Source organism: Podarcis vaucheri (assembly GCF_965113315.1).
Source record: "Podarcis vaucheri genome assembly, chromosome: 12".
Classification (NCBI taxonomy): domain Eukaryota; kingdom Metazoa; phylum Chordata; class Lepidosauria; order Squamata; family Lacertidae; genus Podarcis; species Podarcis vaucheri.
The window spans coordinates 5137824-5156126 of NC_138750.1; the positions used below are offsets into that span (position 1 = coordinate 5137824).

General features: G+C 43.5%; 1 protein-coding gene across 6 annotated transcripts in view; it reads left to right on the plus strand.

The window, feature by feature from the left end:
• Positions 1-17419, plus strand: part of TPK1 (thiamin pyrophosphokinase 1) — a 240775-nt gene extending 223356 nt beyond the window's left edge. For 3 of the 6 annotated variants that reach the window (XM_082192913.1, XM_082192918.1, XM_082192917.1), the window contains 2 exons: positions 1726-1867; positions 16460-16583. In XM_082192913.1, the coding sequence (XP_082049039.1) occupies positions 1726-1867; position 16460 (143 nt within the window). In that variant the 3' untranslated portion in view covers positions 16461-16583. Of the gene's footprint in view, positions 1-1725; positions 1868-16459 lie in introns of all 6 variants that reach the window. The other 3 variants (XM_082192914.1, XM_082192919.1, XM_082192915.1) reach the window with 2 other exon arrangements.
• Positions 17420-18303: the final 884 nt, after the last annotated feature.

Sequence of the window (18303 nt, forward strand, 5' to 3'; positions counted from 1 at the left end):
AATCGTTGTGTTAGTATGGATTTGAGCACACAACCCAAACTATTTCAGCTGTTGTTCTGGCTAATGAAGCTACATCTAAGACAGCATTTCTCAGACTATGTTCTAGCCTCATGACTCTGTATGATTCATGACCCCTCTTTGAGCACCCCAGATTTAACAAACCAAATAATGGCAAAGCAGTTCAATTGACAGTACAGTATCATTTCCTGAGATTTGTGTCAGAACTTATGAACACAGCAGGTCTTGAAGCCAAGGTGCAGTTTGAAGCTAGGGCTTATTTCACACAGTATGCTACTTGATTAATCCAAAACGTGTTGACTTAGTTATCTTCATTGAAAATATTGCTATGAAGTGATATGGAAGTTCTCTGCCTCATGATTACACTGCTAGTTAGCACTTGATGGATGATGGATGAGTGATGCTTGTAGTCATGTGCGCACTAAGCACAAAGGTGCAGTTGACACTTGACTTAATAGAAAATGGGTGGGGTTTTCTGTTTTTGTTTTCATTTAAGCAGCATGATCAACTGCTTACCTATTGCCATAGGTCACTCCAGACATTTCTTATATCTTGATACCTACTAGAGGCAAAAGTGGATTTAGCATGGTGCAGTAAGTAGACTAGGACAGGCATGACCCAGGTTCATATCCTCGGCCATGAAGCTCACTGGGCAACATTGGGCCTGTTGCTCTCTCCCTCAGCTTAAACTGCTCCACAGGGTTTTGTAAGGTTAAAATGGTGGAGTGTGAGGAACCATGCATGTTACAAAAGTGGGATATAAATACATACAATTGGACAATATATTCTAAAGACTTATATCTCAATAGTTGACCAAATGTTCTTCAAGGCAGCTTACAACATGTTAGCAACCCTGTGCACATTTACTTGAAAGTAAATCCCAGTGTTCTGAGGTAAATTTGTTCAGGACGGCACACTAAAATATACATGGAAGTACTCTGTACCCCTGTGCTGATGGCAGAGGTCAAAATGACTTCTGTAGTTATGGTGCAACTGTCGGTTCCTAACTGGGGTGGGGCAGAGCTGGAGCAGAGGCTTGACAACCATATGTCAGGAGTGCTCTGATGGTGTTTCCTGCTTGGCAGGGGGTTGGACTCGATGGCCCTTGTGGTCTCTTCCAACTCTATGATTCTATGGGGGGGGCTAGCCAGAGTTTTTGCCCCGGGTGAAGCCTCCAGAGGGGCACCATTGAGCCTCCCATCCTGTGTATAAAAGGTACACAAATGTGTGGGGTGTGTGCGCCAGACTGGGTCTTTGACTCTGGTGCAATAAAGCCTAGTTTTGCCCCTGGGTGTGGGGTTCGCACAGCTGGTTCTTCTCTGCCTGATGACTGTTTCCACATTGTTCCTGGGAGTGGGGGCATAGAATTTCCTAAAGTTCCTTGGGACTGTGCCTAGGCCAGAATGTCCTTCCGCTTGCTTAGCTAGTTTCCAGTGCGCTCATTGTTGCAGTCCCGATACATATTTCCATAGCAAGAAAACTTTCTTAGTTCTTTGCTACTTAAAAAGGAAATTGGGACAATGTTATTCATGTGCTAATGACTGCCTATTCAGCTTGACACTTACTTATTCCAAAACTTGACATTTAGTTTAATGGGCACTGATGGGCATATCATCTCTGCAAGTACCGTGAATTGAAGATGTCTATGTTGGCCAAAAGTCACAGTGATGAGCAGAAACTATACACTTTTTTCCTTTCACCTCTTAGAAACCCAAGTTTTCTCCAAGGCAGCCTCCAGTGAAGGCAAGGTTGGGTTTTGCCAGAACTCCCATACTGACAAAGTACCCAGCACTCCAACGGAGCAGCTATTAGGATGTTTCCTGAGAAAGTTGGATCTCACCAGCAGATGGTAAACCTGTGTCTGGACCGTACCACCTTAATTGTGAAAATATGATTGCCAAATCCAACACCTGACAAGATATTAAGTCACATGAATGGGGAAAGTACGATAGCTCTCTTAAATTGGGGGGAAATAAGAAAGCATTTGAGGTTTTTATGTTTCCGAGAGGGGCAGGCAGGGAGACACAATAGATGTTTATGCGGTTATAAATTATCTCCCATAATACTGGAACTTGGGGCTAACCCAATGAAGATGATTGGCTGAAAGGTTCAGGTCAGACAAGAAAGAAGTATTTCTTCACAAGAATGTAATTATTTTGATGGTCACTAGCTTAGATCACTTTCTGAAGCAAGTTAGGGGGGAATAGATACAGCTGGTAGTGCACTTCCAAATACTAAATGTTTAGTGCAAACCGAGCAAGGCACCACCTTTATACCCTGTCTGTGCTGGTTGCTGTTGGCTTGTTCCACCAAGGCAGTTCTTAATAAAGAAAGTCCTCTGCTCGTGTATGCAGGGCTAAGAATGTATTAATTACATTTTTGTACAACTCAGAGCTGCATTCATGAGGGCTAACCATTGATGTATGTCAAGCAACCCCACGTTCTCCACAAATGGAGCAGACCAGCATTTCATCCATACCAAATAATTGTTGGTATTCTGACACATAGCATCACATCATAACTGCAAGAATGATGGGCTGTAGCATAAAACATGACAAGACTAATGGAACATAACATGGATTATTACAATTTTTACTACTATGGTAAGCTCAAAGAATGGTCTCCTCTACATGCACATGGTGCTGTCTTATTGGGGAAAGGGCCTGGCTGAAGGGTAGAGCACATGCTTTGCGTTCCAAAGGTTTGAGTTTCCTTCCCCTTCCATCTCTGGGAACAGGCCAGGCAAAGAGCTCTGCCTGAAGATATTCTCACAACATTCATGAGAGGATACCAAAATGTGTGAGAGAGGTAACAGTAGGGATGAGAGCCCTGGTGTGGGATGGGATTGTGTGGCAATACGATGGAGAGAATAGTGGGAGAGAAATAAATTTCCTGGCCCAGCCTTTCGGTATGAACTTCCAATTCCTCCTCAGCACATAGGTATGAACTGCTGACTCTTAAATCTATCAGAAGGCTAGCACTGAACTGGCAGGTTCTAAATCCATGATTCATATAGGAGTGGGAAGTCTTAAGTGGAATCATTTTTGTGATTTCAGAAATTGTATTGCTTATAATTTTCCCTGCTTTTCTAGCCCTGCAGAGGTTTCACTGCTGGGGGATGCAATGTGCTACTGGCAGGCACAGGAGTGATAAAATATATTAACCAAAGGCTTCTATAAATTTTTGGAAGGCTCCTATTTGTTTAATCGTGGCTCAGGTGTACCAGGACTGCTATGCGCAATACAGACATAAGAAAGAATGATGAAAAGATTATATTAATGCCATGATGAATTATCACTGTTTTGTAGATGCATAAAATAAAGCTACATGTTGTCATAAACTTGCACATTTTTCCAGAGAGCCCTTTTAGAAGGAGGAGTTCAGCAGCCTCTTCTGGCCCTGTACTCTACCATCTTCCCATTGACACAACACAACTGTTACTCCCTCCACACCATATCACTATTAGTACAGTAATTGGGGGAGTGGGGAGAGTTGATTTAAGGCCACTTTTAAATCAAGAGCTGGTAGTTGTTAACCTTTTCCTCTGTCCCATGCAGGCACCAAGTCTTAATAGATGCAGGTAATACTGTAAACATTACCATGGAACATACATTGTTTGGGGAGAAGACAGCATCATGTCTGATGCCATTCCGTAGGGCTATAGAAGAGTCATGTGTCATTTGGTACTCAGATAGCATGGACTGAGTAAGTCTGTTTCTCATGGCAAAACACAGAGAAATGTATAAGAACCCAACAGGCAAAAATATTTTTATATGTTGATGCCGAGACTATGAAGGTTGTAAGAATGGAGAGGTTTCAAGATTGGAACATAGGAAATTGCCTCATACCAGATCAGACTCTTTGTCTGTATAGCCTATAAGTACTGTTTGCTTTGGGTGCAGGTGGCTCTCTAAAGGCTCAGGCAGAAGGTCTTTCCATCACCCGCCGCCTGATCCTTTTAACTGCAGATGTCAGGGAGTGAACTTGGGACTTTATGCATTCAAAGCAGATGCTCCACCACTGAGCTACAGCCCTTCCTCCAATATGGTCTGCCTCTGAGCTATCGTCCATCACTGAAAGAATGGCCATAGTGGCTAGGATGAAAGCCAAATTCACTTCGCACAGCAGCTTATGTTGAGAGTCAAGCTCTCTTCTTCTTATGATAACTAAGATTGTTCTTGCTGCTGCATCTCCAATAGAGATAGACCAATGTGGTTTATTTCTCTTTCTTTCTTTCTTTCTTTCTTTCTTTCTGCATAATGTTTTATTGAATTAGGGGGTTGGACTCGATGGCCCTTGTGGTCTCTTCCAACTCTATGATTCTATGAATTTTTTCATCATACAATACAATAAAGAACAAACTAATCTAAAAGCAAAAGAGATGGGATTACAAAGCCCTTCTCACACAGAAGGGGGTGGACCCTCCCAGCTTTCACTTGGGAGCTTCTCTTACTTCTCCCAGCCTGGGAAATCTTCTCTTCCCTGCATCTCACACAGGGCTTTCACCAGCCAGCCATCGCCTTCATGTACATAACCTTATTAATTCAGAGGGCATCAAAGAACAAAACAAACCTTAAGCAAAAGCAAAGTAGTTAAAAGAAGAAAAAGAAGGGGGAAAATGAAAAGAAAAAGAGAAGAGAGAAATAAAGAGGACTTCTGATTCTCTGTTAATTGTATTTATAAAGATTACTCAAAATATTCGAAGTGCTCCAGGATGCTATCCAGCTGTAGTCCAGAATAATATCCAGCTGCTCCTCATTCTGCTAGGTGATGTTTCCCAATCTTAAACCAGACATCTCAAGTTCAAACATTTTCCCTTCCACACATTTCCCTTACACAAATGTCAAGAACAGCCTCCCTCCAGTCCAATATAACAACTTTATCACCAAAGAATTCCAAAAACCCTTCCTCCAAGCAGCCAATCAAAAGCTGTGTTTTGGTTTTCAAATGTTTTCTAAGTCGAATGGACTTCTGGAACGGATTCTGTTTGACTTCCAAGGTATGATTGTATTTCATTGATCAGTGTTCCATTAAAAGTCAAAATAAGTTGTATGTCTTCCTTCGTTGGTCAGTTAGATGAAGAGATTTCTGCTGTAATAGCACAGTGTGCAAGAAATCCCCCTGCAATGTGTTGTTGTGATTGCCTTAATTTTAGTTTACTTAAATAAGCTAGGGTCCGGCAGATCCCTTCTGCTCCTATGGGGGGGGCTGTTGATTTTAGCTGATGTCCTCTTCCAGCTCCCCATTAGTCAGTGTCTCGCAATCCTCAGGAGCAGTTTTCAGGGTGGTTTTAGGGAGCAGCCACAGATCCAGACTGTATTATCATTGCTGTTTCTAATTACCTTTCAAAGAGTTCCCCTCACCCCACCCAGCATGTTATCCTCTCAACAGCCCTGTGAGGTGGGCTAGGCAGAGAATGAGCTCCCCAAAGTTATCCAGGGAGTTTCATGATAGAGTGTGCATTTGAAGCTGAGCTTCCCAGTTCCAGTCCATCCTGACAGTGGGCTTCTGATGCTCTTATTGCATGGGTTGGAGCACTGCACAGGTCTTCAAAGCACAGAGGTAGTAGAAAATGCAGAAAAGCAGCCTCCATACAGGAAATATAAAGTATACATTGATTAAAATGAAGAAGATACATAAAAGACAGGCTTGTTTACTGCTGCACATCCTGTCTGATGCTCCCTCACCAATTTCTCCCTTTAAGTAATGCACTGTGACATTTTGGCTGAACAAATGACCCTCATCTAAAGACTAATAGAGCTATGCATGGGTATTTCCGCAGATGTACAATGAGATCCAAGTTCTTCTATTTGTCTATGGATTGAGATGTCCTTTATCTAGGATATCTATATCTTTGAAAACTAAGATAATTATTGAAGAGGGCACTAGGCAATTTAGGAGGATCACTGTCTTCATATGACAGAAACTTTGCAGCAAAGCACAGTAATTTATGATGATAAATTGCGGCTGTCAGAATGTCGAGATCACTTCATGGAATTTATTTCCAACCTCACATTTTGAGTATATGTGGTGGTGGGATTTCCAACTCCCACCCCTACCCCCTCCTGTGTGAATTGCACAGGAAAGTAGCACGAAGTCTTGATAGCCTTCTTTCCAAACTGCCATAGCACAACTGGGGGCAAATTAATTCCACTTTGCCTTAATGCAGAAACAAAATGACTTCTGTCCTTCTGAAAGACAGCTGCAGCCAAAGAGGATGATGGGTGTGCTGATGGGTTTCGGAGCCCAGTTAAGCACATGAACTAAAGTCTCCTCTGGTCCAGCACTCTGTGCTCACTGCAGTCAACCACATTGCCATGGGAAGCCCACAAGCAGCACCTGAGTGCAACTGTGCTCTCACCATCTGCACTTCCCAGCAAGTGGTGTTCAGAGGCATAATACCTCCATACCATCTGCCTTGGGAGAAGGAAAGGCTAAGGAGTAACCCTACACAAATCAGGAGTGGAGTCCCTAAGAAAGTTGAATGGTGTCTTGTACGCCTCCTTCCAGCAGCCAAGCTGGTGCCAAACCTATTTCTCTGCATTCCTTTGGACCACATCAGCGAGGCAGGCAGGGGTGGGTGTCTTCTGGGCAGCCCAGGACCCACAGCTCAGGCTTGCACCCCAGCAAGGTCACTTCAGTGCTACTAATGAATGCAGTAAAAGCAACACTGGAGGCAGCAGTTGCTAGGTACCAGTCTCTGCAGCTACAGCGGGCGCTGTGATACTCCAGAGATATGGCTTCACCCTTGGAGGCACACTCCATTGTCTCTCTAGAAAAACGGATCCTAACAGCTACTCCAACAGTACAGGTGGTATAAAACCAATGATAGCCTTATCTTCCCTGAATCTGTCTAATCCTAAACCTTCTGAGTTGGTGGCCATCACTACATTTTGTCAGCTGGGTTTTTAGAATTTTGTATATGTTTCAGAATGTTTTTGCTTTGTTTTCATTTTTAAATTGTGGTTTTGTTTGCTGCCCTGCGCTCCTACAATCAATAGTAATAAATGTCATGCATGATGCTAGGTGCAGCAGGTGGGCATGCTGTGGGGATTGGTCCATAAGGACAAATAGGGCACTGCCCCACAAGCTCAATCTGCCTCCATCCAGCCTCCTGCTTCCTCGTCCATAGTGTCAGTGTAGAGGATGGAGGAAGATGGAGACAAAATGAGAATTAGTTGGCTCTGCCTGTCATTGGGTCTTGCTGCTGTCTGGCCTACCAGTGCCAGTGGGCACCAGCCAACACTGTGGCCTGGCAGGTCAAATGGGGGAAAACAGAAGAGCATCTAGAGTTCTTAGATATACTGGTAGAATTTCCTGACACAGGACATTTTGGGAAACTGGACACAGCCTGGCTCTTGGTTCTGGGTGAAAATATAAAGATTGGTTCTGTCCCCTGCATCCTGTGCACTCTTACTGCTGGTTTGGGAAGCAGTTGCACGTAATGTTAGTCACAATCCATATGCATCCTGTCAGAAAATACTATGTTTTGATGCATTTTCCCCCAAGACCATCTTTGAGCAAAATTGAGGAAAAGAATGAGCTAGCTGCACTTTAAGCTGGTAGTGCATGCCAGCAAAATCTAGGTGAGCAACGCCCTGCTCTTCAGCTGCTCCTGCGGTTCATGCAGGGCCAACTAGGCAGCTGGCTCAGGAGCAGACCTCAGAGGGGCACAGTACTGACCTTTGAGGGGCAGTTTTATATAGGTTAGTTTTTCTTATAGATTTCTGATGTTACCTTCATACTTTCATATATTGGGGGGAATGACATTTAGGTACCACAGGGCGTGTAGCAGCTGGGTGGGGCAGTTTTTAATCAGGAAAGCAGTGGGGGGAAGGGGTTAAGAAAAGCTTCCAAACAGATTGCCTATCAAGTCCCCTCTCCTGTGTGATCAGAGCTCCCGTCATGTCCAGTTGAAACTGCAAGTGATAATAATGGAATCATCAACATGCCCAGTTTTGTGTTGTTTCCAACAGTTTGCCTGTTATCAGTGCTCAGGTGTGTGTATTCTTGGGCATTTAGCAGGTTCCTGAAGAGAAGGAATGGGGGTGGGAGGGAGTTTTCAGGAGAGATGATGAAGAGCCTGGTCTGCAAATCAGGCCCACTTGGCAGGCACTCGCTAGGGGCCAAGAAAGATTATGCCTGGGGAGTTTATTTCATTGCTTTTCAATTGCACATGTCACTGCCTTTTCACCCCACATGTCTGAAATTAGTCAGAGTTGACAGAAATCCAACTAATTTCAGGCACTTGGGGTTAAAAGACACTGAAAGACTGGAATGCATTTGATTCAGCCTGTCATTGTTTTTTGCACTTCTATTGCCTGATTTCTGGCTTGCCAATTCCCACCCCCGGTTTTACTTAACAGTTTTGGAACTTTAGGTCTAAGCTGAATTTTTACACCAGGTTTATGGTTAAACTGGAAGCCAACCTCATGTCCTCCATATCCTGAAAGGGCAGGCAGAACCCTGGCATACGGTTGCACAGACTCTCCTAGTGTCCCTGTTTTCCAGGGACATCTCTGATTTAGAGAAGCTGTCCTGGCTTCTGTTTGATTCTGGAATGACAGACCAATCTGATTTCCTTTTTTTATGGAATTACAAACTTGGTGGATCAGGGGAATGCTGTGGACATAGTGTATCTTGATTTCAGTAAGGCTTTTGACAAAGTCCCCCTTGATATTCTCATGAGGAAGATGGTAAAATGTGGGTTTAACGAGATAACTGTTAGGGGGATTTGTAGCTGGCTGACTGACCGAACCCAAAGAGTAGTCATTATGGTTCCCCGTCATCCTGAGAAAAAGTGACAAGTGGGGTGGCACAGGGTTCTGTCCTGGGCCTGTTGTTGTTCAACATCTTTATAAACAACCTGGATGAAGGAACTGAGGGGATGCTCATCAGATTTGCAGATGTCACCAAACTGGGAGTGGTAGCTAATGCTGTAGTGTAGAAGGAAGAATCAGAATTCAAAATGACCTTAACAGCAAGCTAACAAAATGAATTTTGATAGGAACAAATGTAAGGTTCTGCACTTAGGCAGGAAGAACCAGATGCACAAATATAGGATGAGACACACCTGGCTTGCTAGCAGTACATGTGAAAAGGATCTAGGGGTCTTGGTGGACCACAAGCTTCACATGAGTCAACAGTGTGATGCAGCAGCAAAAAAAGTGAATACTCTTTTAGGCTGAATCAACAGATGTCTAATGTCCAGATCAAGGGAAGTAATAGTACCACTCTATTCTACCTTACTCAGACCACACTTGGAATACTGTGTCCAATTCTGGGCACCACAATTTAAAAAGGACATTGACAGGGCTTTTTTAATTTAGAAAAGTTGTTGAGCTTCTTTTAGGGGGAGCACCCACCCAAAACTGCTCAGCTTTTTTTAGAAAGAGCACCCACCCAAAGTTGTTGAGCTTTATAAATGTTCACCACAGACCTCTGCCGCCATGATCGCCCTGCCTCAATTCTATGATTTAGAGCGGAGAGTTGGTCCATCAGAAGGAGCGAAACGAGGAGGAGGGTAGCAACCAGAAGTGGTGGCTGGCCAGCCTGGTAATCTGCTGCTGCGGCTGCCCTGATCCCAGGCTGACCTCCACTTTCTGTCCTCTTCCCTTCGCTGCTGCTCCTGCTGGACCCACTCTTAATCCCACATGGCTATGGTGGTGGCATAAAGGGGAAAGGGTAAGGCCTAAGTCTTTTGCAATCCTCCTCTCCTTCTGCATTACAACTTTGGGGGTGCAAAGGAGAAGTGGATTTATGACCCTCACTGCCGTTTTCTCTTGTACCACTAAAGTGGTGGAGAGGCAGAGGGAATGCGGGGGAAGGGTCCCAAAAGCCTGAAAGGATCAGCAACCTCTGTTGCTGGGATATTGGCAGGTGGGCTGCCTCGCACACCAGTCAGGTTTGGCCCACAAAGTGGGAGCTAGAAAAGCTCCTCACCCCTGGTCTGAGAGGTTATGGCAGTGGGGGTTAGCAAGGTCTAGGGGAGGAGTTTGGCAAGAGCTGGAGGGAGTTTGGCAAGAGATGGTGGGTTAGCAGTGCTGGCAACCAAGGCGAACATGTGTACAGCCCCTAGTAGTTCATAATCATTATACACAACAGTAAAATATCTGTGTTCATTTCTCCATTTCTTTTTTATATGAGTAACAAAAAACATATTTGCCCCAATCCATCTGCATGCGCCCTGTTGAGTGCAGCAATTAATAGTTTGGGATGAGGATGTGGCTCTCTGTTGGCAGCAAAACATTAGCGGAAGGAGCCTCCACCCAACTCTGTGGGCTCTAGCTGAGCATCACAATACAAATATGGAAGCTGTCATAGACAAGCACCTCCGCATTTGTCTGCTTTCAGGGTCAGTGAACAAAGAGTGTTTCACTGTCCCTTCAGCCACCATTTCTCTGGTCCAAATCACCATGCCAGTGGCTTTCCTTCTGTGGAGTTCAAAAAATGCCTTTGCAGGGTGGAGGGGGGGGGCTGCTTTGGGGCAAGGGCAACTGGACCACATGTGTGGCACTGCTGCTCCAATCCTGATTGCCCTTCCCCAAGTGGCTTCTGCTCGTTTTAAAAGGGAACTTGCATGTTTGTCACGCAGATGATGGAAGGTGAGGTGCTTTGATGCCCATATAAATGATCCCAGGTAAGTACTGACACCTTACAAGTGATAAGGATACTCTGCTTCTGAGGAGGATAAAGATAGATGCAGTTTCTTTCCTAACAGGAATGTAATGGTCCTGCTTACGCCAACAGACATTTTAAAGAATAGATCTGTTGAGAAGAGAGGAACTTCAGTGCTGTTGGCAGTATGCACCAATCCATTTCTCCTTCTCGTACTCTAGCATTCTCCAACTTTAGGCAGAACAGTCTATAAAATATAGATCTGGTACTTGGGTGGTGTGCATGTATTTATTCTTTTTACTTTTTTTAGTGAGAATATAATGCCATGTTTCCATAAACCCCATTATCTTCTCAAAAGTAATGGCACCATTTATTCTTAAAAGCTTTGCAATAAAGCTCTTGGTTATGAGGTTTAATTTGATCAGAAGCTGTTGCGCATAATCGGAGCTTTATGAGCCAAGCCGCAGAAAGTGGCTCTTAACCTCCTGTCCATCCAGCGCCCACAAGGCAGAAACAGGCAGCCAATGTAAGCTTGGCCAAGGGACAATTTATGCCCCTTGTAAACCTGTGACACGATGGCAGTTGGGTGGTTGGCAGGCATTACAAATTTCTTCCACATATATCCAGAGTATTTTCCAGGGATCTTACCATTTTGTGGCTGTGGTTTGAAAAACTGTGTTCTAAAGAACCTTTGGGTCCTTTTTGGAAGCTCATCTGGGATTCCTCAGTGAACGGATTGATACTTGTGGACAAGCTTCTCTGAAAAACAGCTTGTCATCCTTTGCAGTGGGCAATAGCAGTGGAGCACTGGGTGTGCCCACAGATTGATCAATGCAATCTAGAACAGTGTTTCCCAACCTTGGGCCTCCAGCTGTTTTTGGACTACAATTCCCATCATCCCTTGCCACTGGTCTTGCTAGTCAGGGATGATGGGAGTTGTAGTTCAAAAACAGCTAGAGCCCCAAAGTTGGGAAACACTGATCTAGAATGCACTTTGCCACAAGAGGAGAACAAACACACTGCAAGGGATTCCTTTTCAACAAAGAACTTGCCAGTGGTATACTTGGGTCACATTGTGCCTTACCATAGGGTTGAAGATCCAACAGGACTGGCATAATTTGTTTGTTTTATTTACAGTATTTGTATATCACCCGGGGCCAGCCCAATATATTTTGGCACCTGAGGTGAACCATAAAATGACGCCCCTGTCAGGGAAGGAGTGGGGAGTGAAGATCTTCATCAGGAACAAGGTGGAGGCGAGGGTAAAGACTGACTTGCAGTGTGTTCCTTGGAGGCCAGATCTGCTGCCTCTGGGTAGGCCGGCCCTGATATCGCCCAATAAGCAAGGTTCTCCAAAGTGGTCTCTGAGTAAGGCCACTTCAACTAGGTTTCCTCTGAACAATGTCCAACACACCCACAAGTCTGTTTTCATTTTTCTAAACTTTGTGAGCAGGAGAAGTACCCCCAAGGAGCAGGGAGGAAAACTTGCACCTTTTAACCTGGGAAGAACTCCCTAAATTCCCCTTCTTGGGGAAATGCCACTGCCTTCTCTGATTTAGGAACCCTCAAAGACTTTTAACAGTCCACCACCCTCAGGCCTACAGTGGTACCTCGGGTTACACACGCTTCAGATTACATACGCTTCAGGTTACAGACTCCGCTAACCCAGAAATAGTACCTCGGGTTAAGAACTTTGCTTCAGGATGAGAACAGAAATTGTGTGACAGCAGCAGGAGGCCCCATTAGCTAAAGTGGTGCTTCAGGTTAAGAACAGTTTCAGGTTAAGAATGGACCTCCAGAACGAATTAAGTTCTTAACCCGAGGTATCACTGTATGCGGATGCATCCCTTTACTGGGTTGCACAAAAATGGATGGTTTCCACTCTCTTGTGCTGAGGACTGTAAAGTCTTATGCTTGGGGACTCACTGGCAAGGATCCTGGATGAGTGTTAAATTCATGTCCATTCAGAGACACACTGTAAATGCGCACACATGGAATATGCAAGCTTTTGCTCCACACACATAATCGTATTGTGTATTTTGATAGAAAATAAAACGGTTGAGTGTTATTCTTCTGGTACCCAGTGCCTACAAAGGCAAGCTGGTGCATTGCTAAAACATCCCTATTTAAATGCAGATTTTGCTCCTTCCATGGGGACTCTCCGAGTAAATTGAAATAGGCAAGCAAAAAATTGTAATTCAATATTTTCACTTTACACGTTTCAGCTTATTGATTGTCATTTTCTGTCATTTTATAATGCCTGAGTTCCCTCATGGGAAAAGATGGAAGTTGTGTTCATTTCACTAAAAGCTTTTAATTACTTATTAATAATATCAGATATTTCAAATGTCCAGACTTGTAGAGATTCTTCTACCTATTTATTCAGTAATGGAAACGACCAGAGTTTTGACCTTATGTGTGCACAGGAAGTACGGGAGACAACCTAAGGGAGAACTGAACCCTTAGAACAGTGTGAGGTTCTGTGCTCTGAGGTCATTAGCATAAACCTGAAGACACGAGTCTTCAGAACTACAAGGTTCTGTACTAGTTCACCACCGTGTGACAGGAGTGGGGAACAGGTTCCATTCTTCCTTAAAAGTTGCTTCATTTTGTTTTCTTTTTAGTTGTTCACCACAAGAGATGTGGTCATTGAAATCGCATGACAATTGTAAAACAAATCATTTCTCCTAACCCAGAACTTGCATTCAACTCCATTGAATCTTTTTCTTTGAGCAGCAGCTAGTCTGGTAATAGCAAGGCATTGTCGCTGGCAAAGCACCATTTACTCTGCAAGGCTGGTGGGCAAAAGGGGGGGGCGGGGGGATTGCCCTGCTAGAAAAAAATTAAATGATAATGTTTTATGCTTTCTATACATTAGGTGTGTTATTAATTTATCCAGTTACACTACTCAGAGTTGATATTGTGCTGCCACACACCCTGTAAAACAAAGGAGGGAAACTATGGCCCTCCTGATGTTGGGGGAGCCCAGCTCCCCTCAGCCCCAACATCCAGGGATGGTGAGGGTGCATCTGAAAACTACAGATTCCCTGTTGCTGACACAAAGCATCACCACCAAACAGCTCTGTGCCAAAAATACTGACAAACCATTGTTTTTCACTGGTAAGCCTTGCTACCTCTGCTTAATCCTAGCTACAGTTGGTTGGTTGGTTGGTTGCTGGCTGGCTTTAAAATGTGCTCACAATTACACTAGTTAGACATGTTTGCTGAGCATGAAAACACTTGTTTACATGAATTATATGAATTGATAGCAGCAGTTATTTCTTGTAGTGTTTCAGTAAACTGCCCTTGCGAAAGAAAAACTGCTTGGAGGGAAAGATGAAAGGTGCCACCTACTGTTCACTAAGAGCTATTGCTGCAGGAAACTGTCTGAATCTTAGCCATAGGGAGAGGATGCTGCTGCAGAACCTATTGTTTGCATATACCCCACCTAAAGTAGATATGTAGAATCAACTGTAACCATTCCTTTCAGACATTGCCCCACGTCAGACATTAACACTCAGGCTAACTTAAACATGTAGTTTATGTAGATGACTCTAAACAGCACCATGCAGATACTTTCAGCTGGCTGGCTGAGGAACCATGATGAAGTGGGACAGTGAGACCACAATGTGGGATCCTTAAGCATGTTGACGAAGGACTGCAGCGCAACAGCTCATTGTCAGGGACTGAAAGAAAGCACTGCATTGGGCTGGATTTGAGCCTGCATGGAGGGGTGGGGCAATTAGTTCAGCGAGCAATGTGGGACCTACAGGCAGAAGAGTCCCTATGACTAATGGGCAGAACTCCAGCTGAAGGACACGGGTAGGCATGTCATTCCTCCATCCATCTATGCCTCTTTCCCACCAGAATTCATCAGCCTCACTCTCACATTACATGTGTTTGTAATCTGCTTTCCCTCGCTTTCTTGCACTGTCTTTTTACCACACTAATCAGCCTCCCCCTTACTTCCTATCACTAAATCCCACTGTTTCCCCGCTCCACAATGTCCGTTCCACATCATTCCCTTTTCTCCATCACTTACTCCTATTTTTCAGATATAGGCACATATGTTCTTAAAGCTCTGTAGAGCAAAGCCTTTTTATATTATATCCAACAACACATTAAAAAATTAACTGGTGTCACTTACCACGCTGAAAGGTTTGTTACTCTTATAAATATGTCTCATCTCCTACTTGAAGAAAGGTGATATCCCGAGAAGTGTGTTAAGTCAGTAGTCCATAGTATTATCCTTTAGTTGGTTACATAATAAGTTCCACATAAAAGAGGTCCAGCCTCAAATAGTTACCCTACACGTCTTCATGCAAGAAGGCACAACCTTTTCCTCCACCACTTTTACAAGACATGGCAAGGAAATAAAATGCTATTTAATAAGACACAAAGTAATGGGGCTAACAAGATCTTGCAGCATGTTTTTATAGACCCTTGTCCTCTGGTTAGCAACTATTTTTTAGCACGGACAGTCTTTTGAATTGAGTAGGACTGAAGGGCAAGCGACACTGACTTCACCAACCCACTTCCACATAAAGCTAGAAGATTGTACCGCACAACAGAAAAACAACAAAAGGACAAAGCCCACTAGTACAAAAATCTTCCGCGAGTCATTTTATTGCACTGATTGCCTTTGTCCTTTTCTCCTTCACTCCCACATGAAGTAGGTGAAAGCAAAGGCTTTCTTTCCTCTCCCTTTCCCCTGGGAAGCAGCCGCAGATGGAGCCCTCCCTTCACCCACTTCAGTTGCTGCTCACTCGGCCTCTAACAGACCTATTTACTTCTTGCTCTGAAATAGCGGGAAGATGCTTTGCCTACATTTCGGTGCCAGAAGAGGGCTGCCATGCAGAAGATTGAGACTAGTTTTCTTCTGTTCCAGGGGCCAACACTGAAACCAGATTTCTGTGAAGCATTGGGATAAGCTTCCTAACAGTAAAAGCTGCTTGGCAATGAAACAGACTGTCAGGAGTTGCTGAAAGCATTGAAGCAGAGACCCATTTGTCAGGGATGTTGTAGCTACATTGAGAAGGGAGTGGGTTAGAGATGACCTCCAAAGTCCTTTCCAACTTCTGTAAAGGAGAACTTTGCCAAAACCTCCATCAGATGTACTGGTGATGTACAGGGAGTGAGTGGGTGTCATCAGGAGCCATGCTGGAGGCTTCGAATGGGAGCCCTGGTGTCCGATTCATCACTTGAACTGCCAGTTGCCTATCCCTGCTATAATTTCTGTGGCTAATTATCTCAGGGCAAAATAAGAGTCATGGAATTGTAGAGTTGGAAGCAATCCCCAAGGGTCATCTAGCCAGCCCCATGCAGGAATCCTGCCCATAGCCATCCCTGGGTGTGTTCGGACCAACTTTCTGGTTAACAGCCAGACAAACTGACACATTGTGCCACTATTATGCTACTTTAGATGGGCTAAGAACCGCCCCCCAAAAAATGAAGTTCACATGGGTAGATAGGCAAACCTATTGTAACAGCATGTTTTCAGCACTCAAAAAACTACTGCCTGGGACTCTTTGGAGGAAGTCGTGACAATCAAAGCGCCACCATGTGTTGGCAGTACTGATCAGACACACTTCTATACTTTCAGGGGGCTGTGGGGAGCTTTTATTATCATGCCGTCATAGCTGTAGTCTTCTATGTCCCATTTATGTAGGAGTAAATTCCATTGAACTTTGACAGCCTCACACCTGAATAAACATGTTCAAGATCAGGCTTACACTGCACCAGTTCTACTGACTTTATCCTTATTTTTGTGTTGGTTCAAACTTCAGGAACTCTTGTGCTAACCCTTCTTTCTCATTGCTTACAGATAGAAGCATTCTAAAGTTTGGGACACTCGTCAGCACTTCAAACACTTATGATGAGTCTGGAGTTGTGACCATTGAAACAGACAAACCTTTGCTTTGGACAATGGGCATCAAAGATAAAGGATGTGCATAAACTCTCAGCAGCTATTTTTGTTCAGCCCAAGCCTTAAAGCAATGCTTTCTGGGAAAATGTCATTGCACTATCAAAATCTAGATTTCATGCATTAGCTGGTTTCTCCAATTCAAGAGTTTATGATTCTATGCAGCTTCAATCTATAGAATGCCAGGGATTTTAGTTCTTTGCTATTTGAGCAATGCGGTATTGTAAGCTTTTTTAGAATTCTGAACATTGATGTGTTTTTTATATATACTGTGCATAGGATTTTTTTAAAGATTGGAAGGGCTGATAAAGTGATATTTATATCACTTGATGATATAAATAACTTACAGACTAGAACACTGTATAACTTTCTGTTCTGAAAATTTGATAGCTCTCTTCAGCAGAACACAAACAATCAACATGCCAGTGGGCTGGAACAAGTAGTGCGCACCCCAAGCCAAAACCCACAAAATAAGTTGCCATGATAATATAATAACCATGCATGCAACCTCTGTTGCATTCATCTATATTTAGCGCATAGTGTGTGTCAGGGGCCAAATACAAATGGATGCTCACTGATGACAGCTTGGATGCATACATCACGGGCTCCAGGGACCACTTTTGCTTGTATTAAAAGGGGATGGGGAGAGGCAGGCACACAATGAAAATGTGTGGAGTGTCTCCCTGGTAATTACAATAATCTATAAGAAACAAAAACTACTCTTGAGCTAAAACACTTAATTATAATTGCCAAAGTTTAAATGAACAGTCTGTTTTTAAAAAGGGAAGATGGCCTAATGTCGCATTTTAAACAAGTGTTATGCAAATTCTTGCATTTAATAAAGGCTATATTTAAATATCAGACTTGTTATGAATTTGCTTCTGCTATTACATGAGGGAATAAAGAGAAAAGGGCTCTGTCAGTGCTGAACATCTTAAGAGGCAATCAGAACTATGTTTGTATGCAAAGGTTATACAGTGGTACTTTGGGTTACAGACGCTTCAGGTTACAGACTCCACTAACCCAGAAATAGTACCTCGGGTTAAGAACTTTGCTTCAGGATGAGAACAGATATCATGTGGCGGCAACAGGAGGCCCCATTAGCTAAAGTGGTACTTCAGGTTAAGAACAGTTTCAGGTTAAGAACGGACCTCCAGAGCGAATTAAGTTCTTAACCTGAGGTACCACTGTAAAGAGTTTGGAGTGTCCATGCGCTGCTCAGTTTATTCAACTATTGATGCTCCCCTCCCCAGACACTGAAGAGATTGAGCATTTCATAAAACCCGATTTGACCTCAAAGTTTACTAAGCATAAAGTTTTAAGTCTTAAGTCAGTGGCCGACATTGGCCTACACGTGCTTGAATTAACCAACTAAGAAGCCACACCAGTTTTACTTTAAAATCTGTTTATAATGACAAGTAGCAAAAGATGATTTAGGAAGATTATGCCAGAAAGGCCAGAATGTTCTTTTTTGTTACCACAAGCAAAATCAAGTTACATGTCTTCTTGATGCAGCATTCAGCCACCCCTGTAAAAAAGAAGAGAAAAAAGACAACACGATCACAGAGGCACTTAATAGCATTTTACTATTTTGTTTTTAAAGTAATGTCCCCCCTTTTTTTAAAATCGAAAAATCTTTACTTAAAGTGTATCATCCTATTTGTTTTTAGCAGCATGCCTTTCCCTTCTGTAAGCAATAGAAAAGTAGCCTGCACATACTTTAAATAAATAAGGCAAAAAGGTAA